We start from the raw sequence: 24,054 nt of genomic DNA on the forward strand, positions 1-24,054 counted from the left end.
AAAGGTGGGTGGGGAGAAGCACAGACACCTGCCAGTGTGAAGAATACACAAGCTTCCAACTCCCTCACACATACATGAAGGTGTTTGGCAACACACATACAAAACACAAGCTCCTGTTTTCCAAGGCAGATTCACTCATCCACTCATTTACATCCATGACCAAACCTGAATGACAATATTCTACCTGCTACCTGTTTCTATGGTGGTGTAAAAAGTATAGGTATAATCTGAAGAGTAAGGGTCTACAACAGTTTTACGGCCATGGGCCTGACGACACCACATTATACTATTTCATGGCCTCAAAATACTACTTTGTGGTCTCAATATATTATTTTGTGGCCTCAAAATACTATATAGTGGCTATAACTTGTTAAACAAACCCACCATGTCACCTTAGGGTCTCCGTAGGCACCAGCCGGTGTCAGTCTTCTTTGTTAAACAGATTATGTTTAATTTGGTGGAGTCTAGAGATTTACACTGGGAGATATGGTGCTTGAATTAGAATTAGTAATGTAAAAAAAGCTGATTTACTAATCAGTTTCCAAGCCTCTCTTGAATATTCACGTCAATCCCTCATTACCAATCACGTCAAATAACTTTGCAATTGAACTGCCATGATTAAGTCTTAACATAATTATTTTAATTGTCTCTTTTTTTTTTTAATTTAAACTTAAGTTCAAGGGTTTGTTGCTACTTCCCCATGTTGTACCTTGAAGTTGTTGTGGCTTGGTACCAAACGTACCTGTATCTGCTGAGAGAAATTACATTTAATCTGGTAACTAAGAACAAGGAGCAGCTTCTTTAAATTCTTTGAAATGTCTTTACTGTCACTGAACGGTAGCACAATGAGCTTTGACTTCTGTAATTAACCTATCCCTGGCACTGGACACACACTGACACTACTGATTTGGACCAGTGAAAGAAAAAACACACCAGGAGCAACAGCCGTCTACCTCATTGCCCGGGGCAGTTCGGGGTCAGGTGCCATGCTCAAGGGCACTACAGCCATGGATTTTTTTTTTTTTAAATGCCGACTGAACCAGTGGCCTCCCGCTTTCAAGCCCAGTGTTCCTACCGTTAGGTGCCGACTGTCCCATAAGACTTTAGCAGGAGCGTGAGAGTGGAGTTAATACAGGGCTGTCATGTTCAGGAAAATTAAGCTGATAGCTAATTGCTGTATAAATGACTGTGATTAACCGCTTGTCTTTGTTTGGACTAAAATGGCCATTAAAGCTGATTAGCGAGATTTGTTTAAAGTGGCCAAGACTTAGTAGCTTCCAACTGAAGGCAGGGGCTCCAGCTCAAATAAACAAACATTAATAAACGATGTAAAACATAAGAAAACATAAACAATAAACACTGCCACAAAGCAGCTGGGAAAGACAAGCTTTTAAAAATAAATAAATAAACATCTCAAGGAGCCCTGTGAAGGACTGGCGCCCCCTCCAGGGTGTGTTCCTGCCTTGTGCCCAATGATTGCAGGTAGGCTCTGGACCCACCACGACCCTGAATTGGATAAGGGTTACAGATAATGAATGAATGAATGAATGAACATCTCAAGGAGCAAGAGGAGGAAATGCGTTACAAATGGCTACTTCCTTACGTTACTCACTATACAGAGCACTAGCAGGGCTGGATGATACGACTAAAATTCATATCACGATGTATTTCTTAATTTAGGCCGATACGATATAATTCCAATATTGACATGAACAGCATAAAAGCCAGAGTTTGATATCACCATATTTGATATCAGTGAGCAGCATGGTGGCTTAGTGGTTAGCACGTTCGCCTCCCAGCACTGGGATCTTGGGTTCAAGTCCCATCTGGGTGGAGTTTCCATGTTCTCACTGTGTCTGCGTGGGTTTACTCCGGGGTCTCCAGTTTCCTCCCACAGTCCAAAAACATGGAGGGTAGGTGAATTGGCTTCTGTCTAATAACTGTCCTGGTGTGTGAATGAGTGTCTGTATGTGTGAGCCCAGATATGGATTGGTGCTCTATCCTGGGTTAAACCCTAGTGCCCGATGCAGTCCTCCAGGTGGACGGTCGTTCCTGGTCGAGAGTACGCTGTGCGCGTTTGGCTGCCGCTTCTCACCTGTGTGTGGATTGAGTGTTCTGAGCAGTGTGGATTGTAAAGCGTCCTTGGGTGTCTAGAAAGGCGGTGTAAAGATACAAACATAAACCCACTGGCATCGTCGGTATTAACATTTTTAAAAGAAAATGTTTAATTTTGAGTGCTGAACTGATGACAGTGCCGTGTAACGACCATCGGCCAGTGACAGATGCTCTAAATAATGTTTATTGAAATATTGAAAGCGTGTTTAAAGCGTGTTTTAACAACTTATATTGTAATTATATTTTGATATTGAATGATTGCCCTAGGTACCAGTACAGAACTGAATTCATGAGGGAAGTGACACAAGGCTATACTGTCTATACACTACTTATTGTGATGCACTACTACAAACAGGCAAATATATATAGTGAATAAGGCACAGCTTCATACAAAGAATCTGAGACACAAAAGGTCTGTCCACACAGGTATTTTTAAATAAAAACACTTTTTGGCTTTTCATCCACACACACATACTGCATCTTTTGAAGAACATTGTCCAGGATGAAGACATCCAGAAACTCAGTTTTCAAGGCTGTTGTGTAGATAGCAAACAAGACTCAAAAGGAAAAACTCATTCCTGGATACCGAAGCTAGGATTTCCACTATAAACTGTGGTCACGACACGCTTTATTCTGTGAAACTCAAAGAGTGAAATCATATTATTTTGAACTGATTTCTTTGTGATGAGCAATGTTGTGCCTTAGCTGTCCATCAAGAATATATTTCACAAGGGATACATGGTGTATATTGACTTATAGTGAAGTCAGGTCCTTGACTAAGGGCGTTGCTGCAGTGCTGTTCAGCCAACATCGTGGAAACACTAGCTCTAGCAAAGTGGAAGCACAATGCTTTAAAGAGCATGGTCCGAGTCGATTTTGAAATAAAACATTAACATGAGACAACCTGGAGCGCAGTCAGTCGGGAGATGGGATTACCCAGTAAACAAGGAACGTCCCTGGACGTTCAATATAGGTCTAAAAGTAGTCTGTCTGTCAAGAGCATATTTATAACGTAAATGGACGTCCAAATTCCATCTTAATAAGTTGGGTAAGTGGTGACCAATCGGTAACGTCAGTGGACGTCCAAATTCCATCTTAATAAGTTAGTTAAGTGGTGACCAATCGATAACGTCAGTGGACGTCCAAATTCCATCTTAATAAGTTAGTTAAGTGGTGACCAATCGATAACGTCAGTGGACATCCAAATTCCATCTTAATAAGTTAGTTAAGTGGTGACCAATCGATAACGTCAGTGGACATCCAAATTCCATCTTAATAAGTTAGTTAAGTGGTGACCAATCGATAAAGTCAGTGGACGTCCAAATTCCATCTTAATAAGTTAGTTAAGTGGTGACCAATCAATAACGTCAGTGGACGTCCAAATTCCATCTTAATAAGTTAGTTAAGTGGTGACCAATCGATAACGTCAGTGGACGTCCAAATTCCATCTTAATAAGTTAGTTAAGTGGTGACCAATCGATAACGTCAGTGGACGTCCAAATTCCATCTTAATAAGTTAGTTAAGTGGTGACCAATCGATAACGTCAGTGGACGTCCAAATTCCATCTTAATAAGTTAGTTAAGTGGTGACCAATCGATAACGTCAGTGGACGTCCAAATTCCATCTTAATAAGTTAGTTAAGTGGTGACCAATCGATAACGTCAATGGACGTCCAAATTCCATCTTAATAAGTTAGTTAAGTGGTGACCAATCGATAACGTCAGTGGACGTCCAAATTCCATCTTAATAAGTTAGTTAAGTGGTGACCAATCGATAACGTCAATGGACGTCCAAATTCCATCTTAATAAGTTAGTTAAGTGGTGACCAATCGATAACGTCAGTGGATGTCCAAAATGCGTTTTATACAAGTAATTTATTTCGGGACCAATTAATAACATCAATGGACGTCCAAAATACGTCTAATAGTCGTCTTTTCAATGTCTCTGTTTGGACGTATTTTCAACTTTCATTTTCAACCTTAAGAGAACGTTGATTAGACGGCAGTCATTACGTTGTTTCAACGTTGAATCAACGGCTAAATGTTTACTGGGTAGAGAGAATGTGGTGATGTTTACTGTTAATAATTGAGGAGTTAGCCAGCTAAACATACCAAAAGTGATGACAGTTTGCGTCAGTCCCCATTTATTTCACAAAGCATCGCAAACTGCAAATGTCTTCTGTGACCAAACGTATGTGTTAAGCAGTGAACTGAAATGCTGCTGAAGACCCTAAGGCTGGTACAGGCAAACAACTGTATAGCTGCCACAGAAAAGTGACACTCTGCAGCAAATGCATATGAGCTTAAGGTTACCATGCCCAATGCCACATGTACAGTAGATTTACAGTGTTCTCTGGAGTGATGGATCTCCATACAGTACCTTTGGCATGAGTTGGAGTGGGGTTTGTGATCCGAAACCGTTCATCCAGCGTCGGCACCTGTCCTAAAATCCTTCTTAAAACCCTCTTCCATGAACACCTCTATCCACAAGAGCCCAGAGTTATACAGTTATCACATCAGGTGCATTACACAGCAGAGCCGAACCCAGACTGTGGCTGAAGGAGTCTATTCGCCGCTCAGTGGAGGTGTGTTCATCAGTTTGTGTGGCCTTGTGTTGAGCGTGAGTGGAAAAGAATGTAAGCCTGTGTGTGCCTCTCTGCATCAGCCGCATCTCATCCTCGGCCAAGTGAATAATTAAGTTAAGCACTCGGCGGAGAGGCTCTATTAAATGGCGTGGCTGGCGCACTGTGCCGTGCTGGAGATAAGGACGTTATGCTTGCGTCAGATTGCTCAGACAAACAGGCACCCGACGGAATTATTATTATTTTTAAATAATAATAAATAAATAAATAAATAAATAAACACTAAGGGACGGATAATAATTGCTTATAAATTGCCTAATGCATGAATTCAAGATTCAAATTCAAGTGCAAACCTCTCTGTACTCTGTTCTGTGTGACAAAGTGTGAGGAAAAACGTGCCACACACACACACAGTCTATCATTCTCTCTCTTTCTCTCTATCTCTCCCTGATGCACTAACTCTATCTTTCTTTTGTTGCAGCCCCTTTCTCCTCCAAGAGCCATTCAATTTCTTAAGGGAAGAATGGAAGTGATAAGGCAGAAAGTGTGTGTGTGTGTGTGTGTGTGTGTGTGTGTGTGTGTGTGTGTTATCTCCATCACCATGCCGGCTCTACCTCAGTTCCGCATCCAGGCACAATCACATTTCTAATGGCCCTTCCACTCCCACTCTCCCCCACTAAAATCAATGCTTTCATGCCTGCACACAAATCTGAGCAGCAGAAATCTCGCCGTACATCTGGGTATCTACTCGCTCGCAGAAAGACCGAGAGTTACTCAAGCATTCCCTATTGTCCTCTCTCTCTCTCTCTCTCTCTCTATCTCTCTCTCTCTCCCTCCCTCACCCCCTATAAATACACTTTGGTTAGATTTCACTGAAGGGTTTCATTACAATGGAAACATGAAGCATATCGTGTAAAATACACACCTGTTGGCGCTCTGTATGTGCCAATAATAAAACCAGTGTTTAAACTTCTCACTTCTGTTTGTCCTCCTCTGATTTCTATGTTCTCACTCTCTCCCCCTCTTTCTCTTCGTTTAGATTTCACTTAAGGACATAAAATATATTCAGAACACACCAGCAGGTGTTAGGCATGTGTTAATATAAAAAAATCCATGTTAACATTTTATCACATTTTAATACATATATTCTCACAAAAATGCACGCTACATGTACAGCGCCAGATGTTGCTGTAGGGAAACAAAAATATCTCCCAAATGGTAACATGTAGTGTTGTAGGCAATGCTGTGTTTGCTGTGGTTATACGTTGTGGGGAACCCTGTCTTTGGACTTTATGAAGATGGCACAGTCTGCGCTTATTTAAAGACTGTTTGTATATTGTCTTCCCCCATGTAGTATATATATATATATATCCACCCCACTGTATGAGCTTTATTTCCACAAGCTGGGCTGTAACTCTGCTCAGACCTATAACACACTAAACCAGCCACAAAAACAATCAAACCATCAAACACAGTGGTGGATTACAATAAAAAGCACAGGAGAACCTTGGGAAAGCGGTGCACATAAGACGGCCCATAAATACACGAAAATGAAATATAAAAGAATATATCGTTTTGTCACTGACAGAATTAAACTTGACATCTCCATTCCTTTGTTTTAGAATTTTGACAGAGCTATAGGAATAGGTTTAAAAAGTGGTAGTGTCCCCCACCCCCTCTCTAAAGTTACCACTCTGGAGATATGAGGTTTTGTTCCAAAAGCAACGAGTGTTCTTGCCAAAACCCAAGCTCAGCGCAACAGTCGGAACATAATTTAACAGAACCAGCTCCAAAGCTCAAAACAGACTAATCTGTAACATCCTAAAGTAAGAACATGAATGAGCGTAAATGCAATGTATTATGGCCCAGTTATGTTCAACCCTGCATTAATGCCCTATGTGTTACTACGAGAAGCGTACGACTAAAAGGATTCCATTGACAGATCGAGTGCAAGTCCGGTTTTCAACCTCATAAACATCCTGTTGCATAACTCCAGCTTTTAACTGAAGCCCAGCCTCCAGCTGTTCCACATTCATCCACTCACGCCCCAATACACAAACTGTACAGCGGGCATCCTAGTGTCTGAGGTCCTCAGGCACACTAGAGTTGGTAGAAGGACAGAAGTATGAATGCAAAGTTCTCTAAAATATTAAAAAATACTCCCAGCAGGCATGAGCCAGATTGCTTAATGGACGGATGGTGTAGTTAAATAAGTTACTGGTTATTATATTCTATAATATTCTCCAGAATGTTTGCTCCTGTCGTAACATGTGTCGGACGCCTCCTGCAGCAGAACACCTGCCAATTTATTTTTTTCCCCTCATTTAACCTTGTGGAAAGTCCCTCAGTGAGCATTATATTTAAAATGAACTTAGACTAAACAACCCCCACCATCAAAAAATACATGGACTCAAAATAGATATATTCACTATGAGGGAGGACTGTGATAACAGATACATCCAAAGTGTCTTTAACATAATTAACGTGATCTAGCACACAGAATAACCAAATGACATGGACAGAATAAATAATCTTGCTATATGATAGAATCCAAAAAAGTGCATATATACATTAACCTGAAGTAAACAAACCCAAGGTAACCAACCTATCCAAAAAGGTCAGTTTAGAAGATTAACAAACAACCATCCCACACTCGGATATCAATTAGCATCATTTTAGATTCATTCTAATGTGCTGTACTTTATAAAATTACATAATACAAACATTACATTTATCAAAATAAAAAGGCACATTATTTTTATGATATATAAAAAGAAAAACATAGCTAAAAGATGGTGTCCCAATAGCAGTGATTACTGAAATAACTGTAGACTAACTGAACTTGGAAGACATCAACTGAATTTGTGCTTGTTTAGAGAGCAGGTGTGTAAAGGACTTTTACCTGCTCACATGAAGTAATCATCTAACCTACATCTGTTCTTAACGGAAAATTCACAGAAGATACGAAATTTCTTTCCAAACTGTTCTCTCATAGAGGTCAAGTTTAGTCTGTGGTCTAACGCTAGTCTGTGCTCACTGTGAATTTAACAATAACTGCGATGTGGAGAACACAGGCTTTCTTTAATATTAACTGCGATATGATCTATATGGACTGTATATTGCTACCTCAATGAAGACAATGCATTTGTAGATGTACACTTTACTGTCTAAAAGGACTGGTGGAATGCTGAAGGTCAAACAGCAGCATTTACAAATGCCTTGAAAAACATGGCATGAAAACTACTGCTTTAAAAGAAATTAATAGAAATGTATTTTCCTCCTTTTCTAGTAAATATTCCACGACTTTTTTATTTTTATTATTATTTAATGTTTAAAATAAAACTATACAATCTATAAACTCAATCACTGTGGAATAAATCAGCTATATAGACTACAATGTTGGTGTATATGCTCAAATAAACTACATTAACACAAAGCAGGGTCTAAAGCCAATGTGAAATGTGCTACTATCATTAAGACAATGAACATAGCATGAATACTGCTATTTTATTTAATTTTGGTAAGCACTGATGCATGATATTAACATCCGAGGTGAAGCTCTACACTTTTCAGTGCCTCTTTACCTCAGGCAAGGCTAAAATTTACAATGGTTTCCTCTCTTTCTTTCTTTCATCTTCCTACACCTGCTCTCATCGAGGATGTCTTTGAGACCAGTTCTGGTCGACATTCCTTTAGTCAGTCTACTAATAATAACATCATTTTAGTCTGTGTTTACTGTGTATTTACTGACTGTGTATGTACCTTTTTTTTCATTTATTGATTTTCTTTAACACGTTTCCCTCAGTTTTTCTTCCAAAACCTTATCCCATTAATAAACTGAATGAAGCCATTAACGGTAAAAACGGTCACACGCCACAGAGGCAGCTGTTATTTTTTTTCAAATATTCAAACTGCCTTCGCGTCCCATCGCGCGAGATACGCGCGGGAAAACTTACCTTGATCGAGAAGCCGCAAGGAGTGTTGAAACGAGGGGTCGAGCGAGTCCTTCTCCGCCATCAATTCCGGCAAATACTTTTCGTTATCCATTCCGCCTCCTTTTTCTTCGTAGTGTGAAAGGGTGATGGGCTTTGTGGATGTGTAAACAAAACCGCCAAAAACACCCAACTATCTTTGTCTTCAAAGAGGAATAAAACGAGAATCGCAAGCCAACACGCGCGAAAGGGGGGAAAAAAAACCCTTAGCACATAATCAAGAGAGTGTTAGGGTGAAGTCTAGCCCAAGATTATACCAAAAAAAAACGCCCATGAAAGTCCTTAAAAGCTGCGTTTATCCCATATAGGCAGAGAAAGGGATGAAAGACAGACGGAGAGAGAGAGAGACACCGAGCGGTACGATCGTTAGACTCGCTAGCTCCGCTCCACTGTAAACATCAGATCCGAAGCTCCCCCTGTTGTATCCACGGGCAACGACTGAACGTCTCAGCGCCGCCGCCGATTGGTCGCTGAGCGGGGAGACAGAGCAAACATCAATCATTCTCGGAAAGGGGCGGGACTTACTGTATCTCTTCTGAAGATGAAGAGGTTTGGAGGTGTTATTAGAATGGAGCACAAATCTTGCTTATTTTAAGATACACTGTCCCAAAGTGTAAACACAGTTGCCCGTTCACACACACACACAGCTATAACAAACAGCTGGACACACTTGAGCTCTGACCTTAAGCATATGGATACAATGTCCAATACAAAACAATTGTCAGCTAGAGGCGTGTTAAGCCCCACAGGGTATTCTCTTGAGTGATGGAGCACCGTTCAATGCCCTTGGGATGAACTGCAGTGATGTTTGCGGTTCAAATCCAATCATCAATCATCAGTGTCTGACCTCGCTAATATTTATTAGCCTTTATTAGCTGAAGGTCATCAACTCTTGGCGGCAGTGTTCCAGCATCTACTCTGAAAACCTTCCCAGAGGTGACTGCATCAAACGGAGAACACACTTTTCCTTAATCCCCTATATATCTATAAACATTTGGGCGTCCATGTTATTAAGTATAAATAATGAGGGATGAATACATCTTGAAGAACATGTAGGTGTGAGATGTCAGAACTTGCCCCTGTTTTGTTAAGTCAGAGTAAACACAGTCTATATGTTCACTATTTTCATGTGTGATGTCATATAGAACCCTTCTTTAAAAGGTGCTGTATAGAACCCTCTACAGCACATTCTCCATCAATGTAAAGAACACCTTTGTGATGCAAAGAACACTTTAATCACGCCAAAGGCTCTTCGAGTGTTCAGGGTTCAGTTTCTTTACTAAAGAACCCTTGTAGAACCATCATATTTAAGTGAAGCTGAGCGAGTACCGAGAGGTCAGAGGTCAGTCTATTCTTCCTGTGTGTGCATGTCGGTCAGTTCTTTCTGGAGCTGGAAGAGCTCAGTATACTCATGCATGCCTTCCCTCTGGCCGTGAGCATGCGAGTGAGGTCAGAGCTGTGTCCGGAGGTGCAGTCATGCACCAGGAGGTCGGTTACTCAAACCGCACGTCAAAACGTCCGAGCACAGCGCCGCCATCAGCCCTAATGGCCCGTCAGGATGTGATGGCTGACTACGGGGGACGCGTGTCCACGTTCCAGAAAATGGCCAACGGCCGAAACGGAACCCGCTCCACCAGCTGGAAATGAGATTTCACAAACTGAAAGCTCGTGTCACAAAGTAATGTGGTTTTGTTTGGGCATTTTTTTTTCCTTTGGACAAGGACATGGCTCATGTTCTCATAGAATGCTTTAGGAAACACAGATATTTCAACTTAACTGAGGTTGTAAACTTCAGACTTGTCCCACATTCCAGCAATAGCTGAGTGTGTGAGTGAATGGGTGAGTGTGTGACACTGTCCACAGGTGTGAGTGTGTGAGTGACTGGGTGAGTGTGTGAAACTGTCCACAGGTGTGAGTGTGTGAGTGACTGGGTGAGTGCGTTAAACTGTCCACAGGTGTGAGTGTGTGAGTGATTGGGTGAGTGTGTGAAACTGTCCACAGGTGTGAGTGTGTGAGTGACTGGGTGAGTGTGTGTGAGTGACTGGGTGAGTATGTGAAACTGTCCACAGGTGTGAGTGTGTGAAACTGTCCAAAGGTGTGAGTGTGTGAGTGACTGGGTGAGTGTGTGAAACTGTCCACAGTTGTGAGTGTGTGAGTCACTGGGTGAGTGTGTGAAACTGTCCACAGGTGTGAGTGTGTGAGTGAGTGACTGGGTGAGTGTGTGAAACTGTCCACAGGTGTGTGTGAGTGAGTGACTGGGTGAGTGTGTGAAACTGTCCACAGGTGTGAGTGTGTGTGACTGGGTGAGTGTGTGAAACTGTCCACAGGTGTGAGTGTGTGAATGACTGGGTGAGTGTGTGACACTGTCCACAGGTGTGAGTGTGTGAGTGACTGGGTGAGTGTGTGAAACTGTCCACAGGTGTGTGTGAGTGAGTGACTGGGTGAGTGTGTGAAACTGTCCACAGGTGTGTGTGTGTGTGACTGGGTGAGTGTGTGAAACTGTCCACAGGTGTGAGTGTGTGAATGACTGGGTGAGTGTGTGACACTGTCCACAGGTGTGAGTGTGTGAGTGACTGGGTGAGTGTGTGAAACTGTCCACAGGTGTGAGTGAGTGAGTGACTGGGTGAGTGTGTGAAACTGTCCACAGGTGTGAGTGTGTGAGTGACTGGTTGAGTGTGTGAAACTGTCCACATGTGTGAGTGTGTGAGTGACTGGGTGAGTTTGTGAAACTGTCCACATGTGTGAGTGTGTGAGTGACTGGGTGAGTGTGTGAAACTGTCCACAGGTGTGAGTGTGTGAGTGATTGGGTGAGTGTGTGTAACTGTCCACAGGTGTGAGTGTGTGAGTGACTGGGTGAGTGTGTGAAACTGTCCACATGTGTGAGTGTGTGAGTGACTGGGTGAGTGTGTGAAACTGTCCACAGGTGTGAGTGTGTGAGTGATTGGGTGAGTGTGTGAAACTGTCCACAGGTGTGAGTGAGTGAGTGACTGGGTGAGTGCGTGAAACTGTCCACAGGTGTGAGTGACTGGGTGAGTGTGTGAAACTGTCCACGGGTGTGAGTGTGTGAGTGACTGGGTGAGTGTGTGAAACTGTCCACAGGTGTGAGTGAGTGAGTGACTGGGTGAGTGTGTGAAACTGTCCACAGTTGTGAGTGAGTGAGTGACTGGGTGAGTGTGTGAAACTGTCCACAGGTGTGAGTGACTGGTTGAGTGTGTGAAACTGTCCACAGGTGTGAGTGTGTGAGTGACTGGGTGAGTGTGTGAAACTGTCCACATGTGTGAGTGTGTGAGTGACTGGGTGAGTGTGTGAAACTGTCCACAGGTGTGAGTGACTGGGTGAATGTGTGAGTGACTGGGAGATTGTGTGATGCCCTGTAATGGACTGGTGCTCTGTCCAGGGTGTATTCCTACCCAGTGCCCAGTGATTCCAGGATGGCTCTGGACCAACTGAGATTTTTCTTAAGCAGGCATGAACACATGAATAAATGGATGCCTGGACTCATTGTCTCAGGAGAAATATCTGAGCAGCTGGAGACTCTAAAGCTACTGTCTCTACTGTCTCTCCGTCTCTTCTCAGCGTTGTCCAGGAGACACTACAGACATATTAAGTAGGGCATTTCTGTTGAAGCGCCAGCCAAGGCTTTTTCATGACGCTGCGCCATCATTCACACCGGAGTAAAACAGTACAGACGAGTCTGATTTGACTGAAGGAGAAAATGACTCGGGTTTAACGCTGGCTGTGTCAGTCTTTGCTCTTTAATCCTCCTAAAATGGATTGTTTAGTTTGGAGAGCACTCAGGTTCCTCTCCCTGGAGACTGAGGGCCGAGCTGAAATCCATTCACTCCAGCACAGGGTCAGTGTGCCCTTCTAGAAAGAACAGAGACGAGAAAAGGAGAGAAGAGATAAGGAGAACTGGACAGAAGACGAAATTCCATTTCAGATTATGCAGTCAACCTGTGATTCCACCTCAGCTGCTTTCTCACGCTGCCCACAAGCCAAAGAAGGAAGAGAACCGAGCCAAAAAACGGCTAAAAACAGAGCTTCTGCTCCTCACTGCTGTGCGCTCGCGGTCAGGGTGAACAGCATGCGGCTCATTATCATTTAAAGGAACAGGCGCTGAAAGCGGCCGCTCTGAGCAGAGCTGTTTAGACAGTGGGAGAACGCTGCTGTGGGGTTTGATCCTGGTGTTTTGACCAAAGCAGGTTACAGATGTTTCATTAAGACTGTGTTCACATGTGGAAAAGGGGTGAATACGTCCTCTTTAAGTGCTCTTTTTTGTTTACTCAAGCGTGAATTCTTGATCTTTATTTATTCATGAATTATTGAATTTCTGCTCACTGCTATTTTTATTGTTTGCAGGTCGTAGTGTCTATTTTGATATTCCCATTATTTCCCATTATTACCAACATTTCTCAAAGTGATTGACCTTGTGTCTTTCTTTGGAAACTTGTTTTACACTTAAAAATGCTTTTATAAATACCACACCTTGTGCTAAGCCCCTGAACTGTTAATGCGTGTGCCCAGGAGCACAGTCTATGAACCTGAGATGGACACAGTGTGTTCAGCGCTTTCCATCAGCTGTGTACAACTTTAAATGGCTCTACAACCACAGAGAGCACCTTAAAAGCCCCACTCAGGATGAGCCAAAACTGTGACACAGCACTTTGAGTTACTTACAGGAATCTACTTCAGCAGCATGCAGGCCTGAGGTCACCATGCGCAATGGCCAGTGTCAGCTGGAGGGGTGTAAAGTGCATCGCTACTGGACTCTGAATTAGAAATGTGGCCTCTGCTCTGGAGAGACGAATATGGCAATTGTTGCCAGGAGAGTGCTACTTGCCACAATGCAGAGTGCCAGCAGGTAAGTTTGGTGGATGAGGAATAGTGTTCTGATCTGGGAGGTTTTGTTCAGCTCTCACTGGGTTTTGTGAAGGCTAATGCTAATGCTACAGCAGATGCAGACATTTTAGGACCATCACAGAGCAGGTAGTATATATGTCGATCATTCTTAGGACTTCAGTGAGTGTTGAGCTGAGACAAGGGGTTTTAGGAAATTTTTAATCAAGAATATCCAGTCAGCAGTAGACAGTGTCCTGTGTGATGGACAATATATGTATATATATATATATCACTTTTCATAGACTTTAGCAACGATAGCAGTGTTCTGTCATGGCCTTAGCAAAAACCTCAAATAGCAAAACTATAGCAACACTGTAAACAATTGCTGTAGTTTATACAATATTTATTTACAATAATGTACTGTTTGTTAGTTTTTTTAATTTTACGAACATGTGTTCGCTGAATGTAGCTAACTTCAAAACCTAAACGCAAACCTAAGACTAACCTTAAAAGTAACCGTATACACAATCCAACACTACGCTAAAAAAAAAATAAGAAACGGGTTAAATGCTATCGCTAACTCCTAAATATAATCAAAAGACAAACCCTGAACTTAACATTAAACTTAACAGTAGACTGAACCCTAACACTAAACTTATCTGAAAATCTAACTATAAACTTCAAATGGTTAGAAACACTGTGTTTCTGCTTGTGTATCGCTATCGCTGAGGGCGAAAAATATATTTTTTCTAACGTTAGCATTAGCGTATGTTTCAGTTACCAGTTAGCACTACGTAACCGGTGACATTAGGCCAAAGCTGTAAAACATTCTTGTTTTCTGTTGAATGAATGAGGCAACATGATAGTTTCAACATTAATTTATCGTTTAGAGCTCATTTTAAACCAATAGAAATTATTTAATTTGATGTACTCCCTGTATGGCACATAAATCCTTCTGTTAAGGAACATCCCATATGACTCCATTCTCACTTTGCATGTGCCCTATTTTCTAATGGAGAAGGATTAGCCAACCTAGTGCCCTTGAAGAAACACTGTGTACTGTTTTTTAAACACCATCTGGCAAAGATTGCACACAAACACCTTTGTACGTTCAGAAAGAATAAAGCATCGTCACACTTTGTGAGTTTGGGTGTGTGGGCAGCCATAATGGTAAAATCTGGTCCTCCATTGATTCTTTTGTGAGTCGAATCCTCTTTAATATTTTACCCGGCCGCTTTTGTTGCCCTGACAACAGCAAACAGACAAAGTTTTAATTTCTTTGCGTTAATCTGTTTTCAAATCAGAAATAACGGGTTATTTAGCTTCTTAGATCGGGTACTCGATCTGTATCTATCAGAAAGTTAAGAAAAAGCACTTACATGTTGATGTATTTCTAAAACTGTTATTTCAAACTGGGGCGGCACGGTGGCGCAGCAGGTAGTGTCGCAGTCACACAGCTCCAGGAACCTGGAGGTTGTGGGTTCGATTCCCGCTCCGGGTGACTGTCTGTGAGGAGTTGGTGTGTTCTCCCCGTGTCCGCGTGGGTTTCCTCCGGGTGCTCCGGTTTCCTCCCACAGTCCAAAGACACACGTTGCAGGTGGATTGGCGACTCGAAAGTGTCCGTGGGTGTGAGTGTGTGAGTGAATGTGTGTGTGTCTGTGTTGCCCTGTGGGGGACTGGCGCCCCCTCCAGGGTGTATACCCGCCTTGCGCCCGATGATTCCGGGTGGGCTCTGGACCCCCCGCGACCCTAACTTGGATAAGCGGTTACAGATAATGGATAATGGATGTTATTTCAAACTTAAAAATGACAATGAAGTTGGAATTGGGTTAAATCATATAGCTATATGAACTGGGATATGATGATGAACTTGAGAGGGAGAGGTTTTAAAATTAGATTTTGTTGTAATTTAATTTGAAATATGCTGTTTATCAAACAAATATAAATTAGTTTGCTTTGCTTTATACTGATATTGCAATTTCAGAATCATCTAATCCCAGGCACAAAGATGGCCTCCAGAGGGTTTGTGTGCAAGAAAGGTGGGAAGGTTTCATGGAGCAAAAACACAGTCAACCCACACATGCACTCTCCTCAGACACTTAATGTACTTTGAATGGCTGTATGTTAAGTACTGCATGTAACAATGTGAAAAGAAAGAACCAAACTTTCTTTGTGGACTTCATGAACATGCTGATATTTTGTCCTAACCGGGTGTTACTGGGTTCTTTTCAATAATTCAGAAGCGAAAATAGCATTTAATATCAAGGTTGTTATTATTGCCGTGTAGTTAATTTGGGTTAGTACACAATGCTATACAGTTTCTGTATTACCAGCAAATCTTTACGAAGAATAGGCCTAATCGTTGTAATAGAAACCTGTTATATTTCTATCTACCTTCATTGTGGACATAATTTCAATTTACGGAGCGTTCTTATTTTGACCTGTGCTTAGTTAGTCATGGTAGTGTAAGTGAATGTGTTTTCCTCATTGTAATACTGATACATATATTTGTGTATGTTTCTGTAGAATGATGTCTTTCTGGTTTATTGTTCTTTGCAGTGGTGGTGATAGGAATGTCTCCAAAGCATAGAACTTACTTACTATCATCAGTGAAGCTACACTTGTCTGTAGATTGTTGTAAGTGTAATGCTGGTTGTTGAAAAACTGGTTGTAAATCTGTGTCTGTATGCCTTGAATAGATTTTATGTATTTATGTGTTTTGTATTCTTTAAAGACACTTCAGGCCACATGGAGCATTTCAAACCATGTGTTACATTGAAGAATTGTGTAAATATCGACTTGGTGCACCCCTCCATTTGTACATGTTTAATAAATGTTTGATTTGTTGTCTTGTTTTGTGAATGATTTCCAAATCACTGTAATTTTAAAAATATTCATGTTCAATATAGTTTACTGCAAATTACTGTATAAGGTTTTTACAGGATTTTATTGGCAACTTTAATTGCCAGTAAACTGGGGTATACCTGTCCTGTGTTGGTTTGGTTTTCCTCACCATGTGCTCGTTTAGCATATGGCTCTGTTTATTCTTCCTGTCTCCGCCCAAGTCCTGCTTTAGCCCCGCCCTCTCGTCAGAGTCTCCTTTGTAGTCCTGCCCTCTCGTTATTGTCCCCAGGTGTTCCTTGTCAGTGCTCTGTGTATATAGTCCCTTGTTATGTTGTTATGTTCCTGTCCTAGTTGTGTTCTACTAAGTTCTAGTTCTTGACTCCATGCTTGTGTTTGTTTTCTGTTTGTTATTGGTTTAGTTTAATTAAATATTCATTGCATGTACGTCCGCTTCCTGCCTCAATTGTGACAATATCTAAATATTACACCAAATTGCTGTAAAAATGGATTACAGTACAATACATAATTACTGTAAAAAACACAGTAAATAGTTGTAATTCAATTACAGGAAAATAACCTGTAATTTTGTATCCTGTAAAATACTGTATTTGTTTTACATTTATTAACAGTATTTATTACAGTAGATTACAGTTATTTACTGTAAATTCTACAGGAGATTTTTTTTTTACAGTGAACTACTTATAGCTTCTGTTCCAGTCTTGCACAGGATGAAGTTGCTACAGATGATGAATGAATGAATGAACGCCTTAATGTTTCAACACTATCAGCATAGTTTTCCAAGCCAATTCAAACCTCATTCCTGAACTTTCTCTTCCTAGTTATTTAACGCCAGTCCTTGGCTGGCGTGTGTTGGGTGTTGAGGAGGAAGTTTTTTTTTTCATTATTATTTTTTTGTTTTGTTTTGTTTTCTTGGTGGGCGCTGCAGGTTGTAGGCTAAGCAGAAGCGCTTACATAATGTAGCCTACATGAAGAACATGAGCGCTGTGTTTTAAAACGGAAGCGAAGAAGGGCTTTATGTATATTTCATCAGAGCCGTGGAGGGGCTCTCCTCACCCGGCACTGAGGTGAAGTGTTCATTTGTTTACCGCTGTAGAATAGGCTGCTTGGGGCGATCAATAACATGTTTATTTATAGATCCATCTGTGGGCTGGGGAGTTTAGCAGTTGGAAATGGCTTGAGTGGACTCTGCAGCGCCAGAGAGAAACTTTTGCTTTGCTGTGGTCGCTGGGGATGGAGACTGGAGGATATCGTAGAACACAAGGGGGTGTCAGGGAAGAGGAGCATGGGAATAGATATCTAGAGGAAAGAACACCCTGTTTCAGTCATAAATCATATGTTCTCGAAAGTGGTAGAGGCTTTGATGGACTTCGATGCAGATGTAGGAGGCTTAAAGTTTCCCCACAGGAACAGTCAGAACAAGCGTAGTCTGTCTGCTGCTTGCTTCGCTGCTTCATCTTTTAACCACTTTCTCAACACACAGAGACCAGGAAGGACTTCTGAGAAACTGCTATTATACAGTCTATAGGTCTGTCCCAAAACCTAATGAGCTGCCTACACAGGCACTGACTATGTAGCCAGCTGTTTAAATAGGCAGCATTCAAACGGATGCCTGTGCTCATGAGGCTTCTTATTCAGATGCTCTGTTAGAGAGTGGTAGTGTCAAGGCTTGTTCCCACCCACTGCACATGACCTGTGTTTACTTAACTCAGCGGCTAGCTTCGCTTCAGCGTGATTAAGTCTAGTCTTCCTTTATTAATAGTGATTTTAATTAATTTTGCTCTGGGAGACTAGTGAAATAGATGGGTGTTGTCTTCGTGGTTCAGTGCTGCCTTAAAATGCAGCCAGATTAAGGGATCCCAGTAGGCAGCATATTTAAGGTGTCTAAGAACTGGGACAGCCTACATGTCGGGAGCGCTCACACTGTGACACAACATGCTCTCTACGTAGACAGCTCACTTGGTTTTGGAACAGGTCATAAATGTCCAAACATGTCCACCTCTAATAATTAGTGAAATCTTTAAAGGAGTAATCTGTGATATATTTATTGTACTCAATAATAAAATGACCAGGGTGTATGACCAGGAATGAAGGAAGCATGTTAAGTTGAAGCACTGGTTTATCTGACAGTAGTGCTGAAGCCAGTAAATTCTTCTCATTGTCCATTCCGGAGTGTTTTGGCCTGGGATCTGTCCAATCACAGTAAAGTTTAGACGTCCTGGGTTGCCAGGTATGACACGCAATAACAGACACAAACACAGTTGGCTGCCGCCATGGAGGTGACCAAGTGAACAGAGATAAAACTAGATTTTACAGGATTTAAACAGCCTCAGCATTCTAAAAAAAGTACACTCAGGTACCAAAGTACAATGGGAGGAAATACTAGAGATGTATTTGAGAGATGGAGACAGCTCAGAACAGGAGTACAAGACAATATAAAAATACAGAAGCCTATGTGTGGACAGTGCCTCCATTCAGCCTACTTTAGGTGGAACTGAGTTTTTTTAAAATAAGAAGCTGGCGAATAACACCAATAGTAGCTTCTTAAACTAACCCATTTACCATGGGATTAAAATGGTTGAAGAAACTTGTGAATAACTATCAAACATCTGCCTCCTAAAATTACATGTTTTAGAAGAGAAAAATTGATATGGAAAAAAACTTTTGGGTTTCCTCTGGGTGACTGTCTGTGAGGAGTGTGGTGTGTTCTCTCTGTGTCTGTGTGGGTTTCCTCCGGGTGACTGTCTGTGAGGAGTGTGGTGTGTTCTCTCTGTGTCTGCGTGGGTTTCCTCCGGGTGACTGTCTGTGAGGAGTGTGGTGTGTTCTCTCTGTGTCTGCGTGGGTTTACTCCGGGTGACTGTCTGTGAGGAGTGTGGCGTGTTCTCTCTGTGTCTGCGTGGGTTTCCTCCGGGTGACTGTCTGTGAGGAGTGTGGTGTGTTCTCTCTGTGTCTGCGTGGGTTTACTCCTGGTGACTGTCTGTGGGGAGTGTGGTGTGTTCTCCCTGTGTCTGCGTGGGTTTCCTCCGGGTGACTGTCTGTGAGGAGTGTGGTGTGTTCTCCCTGTGTCTGCGTGGGTTTCCTCCGGGTGACTGTCTGTGAGGAGTGTGGTGTGTTCTCTCTGTGTCTGCGTGGGTTTCCTCCGGGTGACTGTCTGTGAGGAGTGTGGTGTGTTCTCTCTGTGTCTGCGTGGGTTTCTTCCAGGTGACTGTCTGTGAGGAGTGTGGTGTGTTCTCTCTGTGTCTGTGTGGGTTTCCTCCGGGTGACTGTCTGTGAGGAGTGTGGTGTGTTCTCCCTGTGTCTGCGTGGGTTTCCTCCAGGTGACTGTCTGTGAGGAGTGTGGTGTGTTCTCTCTGTGTCTATGTGGGTTTCCTCCGGGTGACTGTCTGTGAGGAGTGTGGTGTGTTCTCCCTGTGTCTGCGTGGGTTTCCTCCAGGTGACTGTCTGCGAGGAGTGTGGTGTGTTCTCTCTGTGTCTGCGTGGGGTTCCTCTGGGTGACTGTCTGTGAGGAGTGTGGTGTGTTCTCCCTGTGTCTGCGTGGGTTTCCTCCGGGTGCTCCGGTTACCTCCCACAGTCCAAAAACACACGTTGGCAGGTGGATTGGCGATTCAAAAAAGTATCCGTAGGTGTGTGTGTGAGTGAATGTGAGTGTGTGTGTGTGTGTGTGTGTTTGTGTGTATGTGTGTGTGTGTCTGTGTTGCCCTGTGAAGGACTGGCGCCCCCTCCAGGGTGTATTCCCGCCTTGTGCCCAATGATTCCAGGTAGGCTCTGGACCCACCACGATCCTGAACTGGATAAGGGTTACAGATAATGAATGAATGAATGAAAAACTTCAGACTCATTTAGTGGAAACGTTTAAGGTGGTCATGGGAAGTAAAATCTTGCAAGTACAGGAAAAACAGCAGTCGCTCATTCACTTTCTTGCCTTTCGCTGGGGTAGCTAGATGCTTCAGTAAACAGTCGAAGACTTCTGGGTAAACAATTTGATTATGGCACATTCTTCAATCTGGCAACCTTCGTGAGCTTCATGTCTGTGGAGGAGAGGGAGGGGAGCAGACAATCTCAGTTTAAATGCTTGCTGTCCATATTTCAGCTTGCTCCTTTAATGTGCTCTCATTATGGGGGGAAAAAAGATCACACTCAGTTTGTTTAATAAAAGTGTGTATGGTGAAATGATTGGGGACCATTCCCCCACCTTATATAAAGCCTCTCATCTGATCCCACTTCTGGTCACTGGGGGTTTAAAACCGTGGCCACTGCAGCCAGAACAAACTCACACAAAACTTAGACTGTTACAAAGCTCTGGCTGTAATCTCCACGGCCCACCATTAACGACGAGTTTGAAAAATCCATAATCTCCTTTTGCTCATGCAGGACTTATTTATAGAGATGCCATCTGTGACTCGTCAGCTGCGGAGACTCACACTGGCCTCGGGCGAGTCTATAACGGCTGCAGTAAACCAGCAGAGTGAATGAAGAAAAGTTTAGTGTGGAAGATTATTCACCGGTGACGAAGTGACAAAGTTCTATCTTTGTCTGTACTTCCATTCAGGACAGATTCTGAGCCTGACTCTGATCAGATTCTGAGTCTGTCCCATGTTTTTTTTTTTTTGGACACAGAAAATTGACTGGGTGGTCTTGTTTCACAGTGTGTGTGTTGGTGGGCTCCAGATACACAAATTAACGTGCACATGCACCAGAGATCTCTTCCTCGGACGGACTCTTTAAGCATAAGATTAGGTCTTAGTCTCCAGTACAAGAAACTTTACCGTACCTGAGCTCAGTGTACTAGGTCTGCTGAGCAAGAACGTATGGGTGGGGTTAGAAGCAGTGCTGATCAATGAGGTGTTAGAAGATTTCAGAGTCAGGTGCTGCAGTTGCTCTCCACGAGCTGTGCGAGATAAGAGATGTCGTGAAGACAATAGAGCTTAATCCTCATTGGTTAAAAGCTCTGCCGCTACTGTCCGTCTTGACAGCTCTTTTCTACCCTCCCCTACCAACTGCAACTGGTTACTCTCGCTGACCACCAAGACGAGACTCAGTTGATTATGATCAATCGTACTGACACTGTTAAACCACACAGACAGCTCTGATTGGTCCGCTGCTAAAGTACACACCCTTATCTGGACACGGTTAGGGAATCAAGTCCTGCCACATCCACAGTCTGGTTAAGAAACGGGGTTCAGGGGTTCTAACCACTGCCTCTGTCTCTTCCCAAGAACCCAAACTGTGAGTTAGAGATGAAGCAGAACAGGGCGCACCTCTGCTGTTTTGGGTTTGCGTTTCCATTAATGGAATCACCTGACCAAAACAAAGCTTTCAGATGCTCCGCCCACATTCACGGTTCTCTTATATGATGAAACGAGGTGTGGATAGTTCTTGTTGAGTTACAGAACCATGTGTTACTACAACACCACCAGCAGTTCTGTGTAATTCTCTGCAAGAGACATGCTCTCTGATTTTTATCTTGATTATGACAAATGAATACCTTACATTTAAAGGTCATTTTGAGATTAATAAGCATCTGGAAATGAAATAAATGCAGAAAGAGCTTTGAGTTTTGCACATATTTGTTTTACTTTACAGATGCTTTGGAGATAACGTATGACCCCATGCCCTTTATGGTTAATAAGATGGTGTGTGTGTTGCTGTGTGTTTTTGTGTGTGCTTTATGATTATTGAGACAGAGTGCGATTGTAATCATGGCAGAGGGAGTGTACCTGAGAGCAGCCGAGAGAGTCCTCCTTTAATACCTGTCTCATAAATACGGCGTTAATTACAGCAAGCTGGGGAGACTAACAGCCCCCTGGAGGAACATAACTCTGCCTCCAGCACAACTACTCAGGCAAACAGAGACATCCATTCTCTCGCTCACAGCTCTTTAATCTGTGTGTGTGTGTTTCCCTCTGTGTATTTGTACCTCCTTGTCTGAAAGCAAGTCAAACTTTGGTGGCAGATTGTCCCCACCCTCTTAATTTTGCTGTACTGCTTTCCATCTATTAACACGGCCAACGCTTTTGTGGAGGTTAGGAGCAGTGCATTGCACATTGCTGTGAGGATCTGATCTATTTCTGCCACATAAACGTTAGTGAAATCAGGTGCTGGTTTGTAACAATTTAGTTCTTGATCACAATCTCAACTCCTCATCCTAATGGTATTAATGGAGCTCAGCCCCTGAGAAAGGCGGCTCTGTGCCCTGTTGGGCTGCATGGAGGTGTACAGGTTCCATATGGCGCCCTGCAGCATATTTGCCCATAGATGTTGCAGCTGGGGCTGTAGATCCTGCATTCTCCTAGGTTGCAGAAACAGGCACCACAGCTGGTCCGATAATTGCTTGATTGGCAATACAACTGGCAACTGGGCAGGCCAAGGAACTAGTGCAATCTGTCTTAGACATTCCTGGAAAACACATGTAGCTGCAGGATTTTCTGAACATATCGTTAACGTCTTTTGAATCAGATCATCACATCAGCAGCGGGGTCAATGTGTCTCAGCAAAGACAGGGTCAAGGTGCTCACCCACAAGGCCTTATATAACTGGATCCCGACCGCCATGTGATCCCAAACAGGTCACTAAAGATGATACGGATCCAGTCTGTAGCTGTACAGATTTCTCCTGAGAGCTTTTAGGGCAGAGGGGGACTGGCAAGGCCCAGTGTCTAATCAGACCACACCTGTAAACATTTACATATCTGGCTGAGACATTACTGCACGCAGTGTTTGCAGCAGTCTGGGTGCATCATTTTTAAGCGTATTAATGTGCAATGTGTTCTAATGAAGTGTCCAGTGGATACTGTTTATATGCATAAGCCTCATTATGAATTCAATAGGTCTTCTTCCATACAGTCCAGCAGATGATCTCGTATGAAAAACAATAAACTAGTTGGAAAACCATCTGTCCACTGGGTCAGGGGTGAACCTCGTGTGGAGAGTGGCCTTTGCCGGCCTTCGTTATAACTGGACGAGGAGTGTTGTGTCCATCTGTCTCTGAGCCATTACCGTGGCCTTCAGTGTTCTCCTGGTTATTCATTATTCTGTCAATATTCGACCCAGTCTGTAGTTCACCAGAACCTTTGCGTGAGAGATGTCTATCACTGACCACCGCTTCATCTCAAGGCTGTTCATTCTGTTTTAGATAAGACGTCTGAGAGGTGGAGGAATCTTTTGAGTCTTGGTTGCATTTAGCATTCCTCTCAATTGGTTTGTCCTTTTGAGACTTGGCTCTAATCAGTGTTCCCCTCTGTGAGTATTGGTTCCTCTCAGTGTTCATTTTCAATCGAGTAGAGGAATTTGTTCTCTGCATCTCCGGAGCAGTTGGGGGTAAGGTGCCTTGCTCAAGCCTTGACTTCGGTCATGACCAGCCGGATCCTGGGATCAAACTGGCAGCCTTCCACTTACAAGCCCAGTTCCCTTTTTGTATTATTAAGCCTTGGTTCCTTTGGGAAAACAGAGCTTCTTTCTAATGCTGTCAGTAAGACTCTTGTTTGGAGTTTTGGTTCCTATCAGAGTCTTTGTTTTAGTAAATTTGATCTTTGAGTTTTTGTTCCTTTTATTTTTGTCTCAGTGAGTCTCTACTATCAGCAAGTCTTGGTTTCTTTCAATGGTTTTCTTCCTGTTCTTTGAATCTTGGTTCCACTCACTCTTCCACACAGTAAGTTTCTCCTTTTG

At 42.8% G+C, this 24,054-nt stretch overlaps 1 protein-coding gene across 1 annotated transcript in view; it reads right to left on the reverse strand.

The window, feature by feature from the left end:
* The window catches only part of LOC136694921 (KH domain-containing, RNA-binding, signal transduction-associated protein 3-like), a 92,571-nt gene extending 83,538 nt beyond the window's left edge, over positions 1-9,033 (reverse strand). Inside the window, 1 exon segment of the mRNA XM_066668752.1 lies at positions 8,654-9,033. Within this exon segment, the coding sequence (XP_066524849.1) occupies positions 8,654-8,744 (91 nt within the window). The 5' untranslated portion in view covers positions 8,745-9,033.
* Positions 9,034-24,054: the final 15,021 nt, after the last annotated feature.

This window comes from Hoplias malabaricus, chromosome 4 (assembly GCF_029633855.1).
Source record: "Hoplias malabaricus isolate fHopMal1 chromosome 4, fHopMal1.hap1, whole genome shotgun sequence".
Lineage (NCBI taxonomy): Eukaryota > Metazoa > Chordata > Actinopteri > Characiformes > Erythrinidae > Hoplias > Hoplias malabaricus.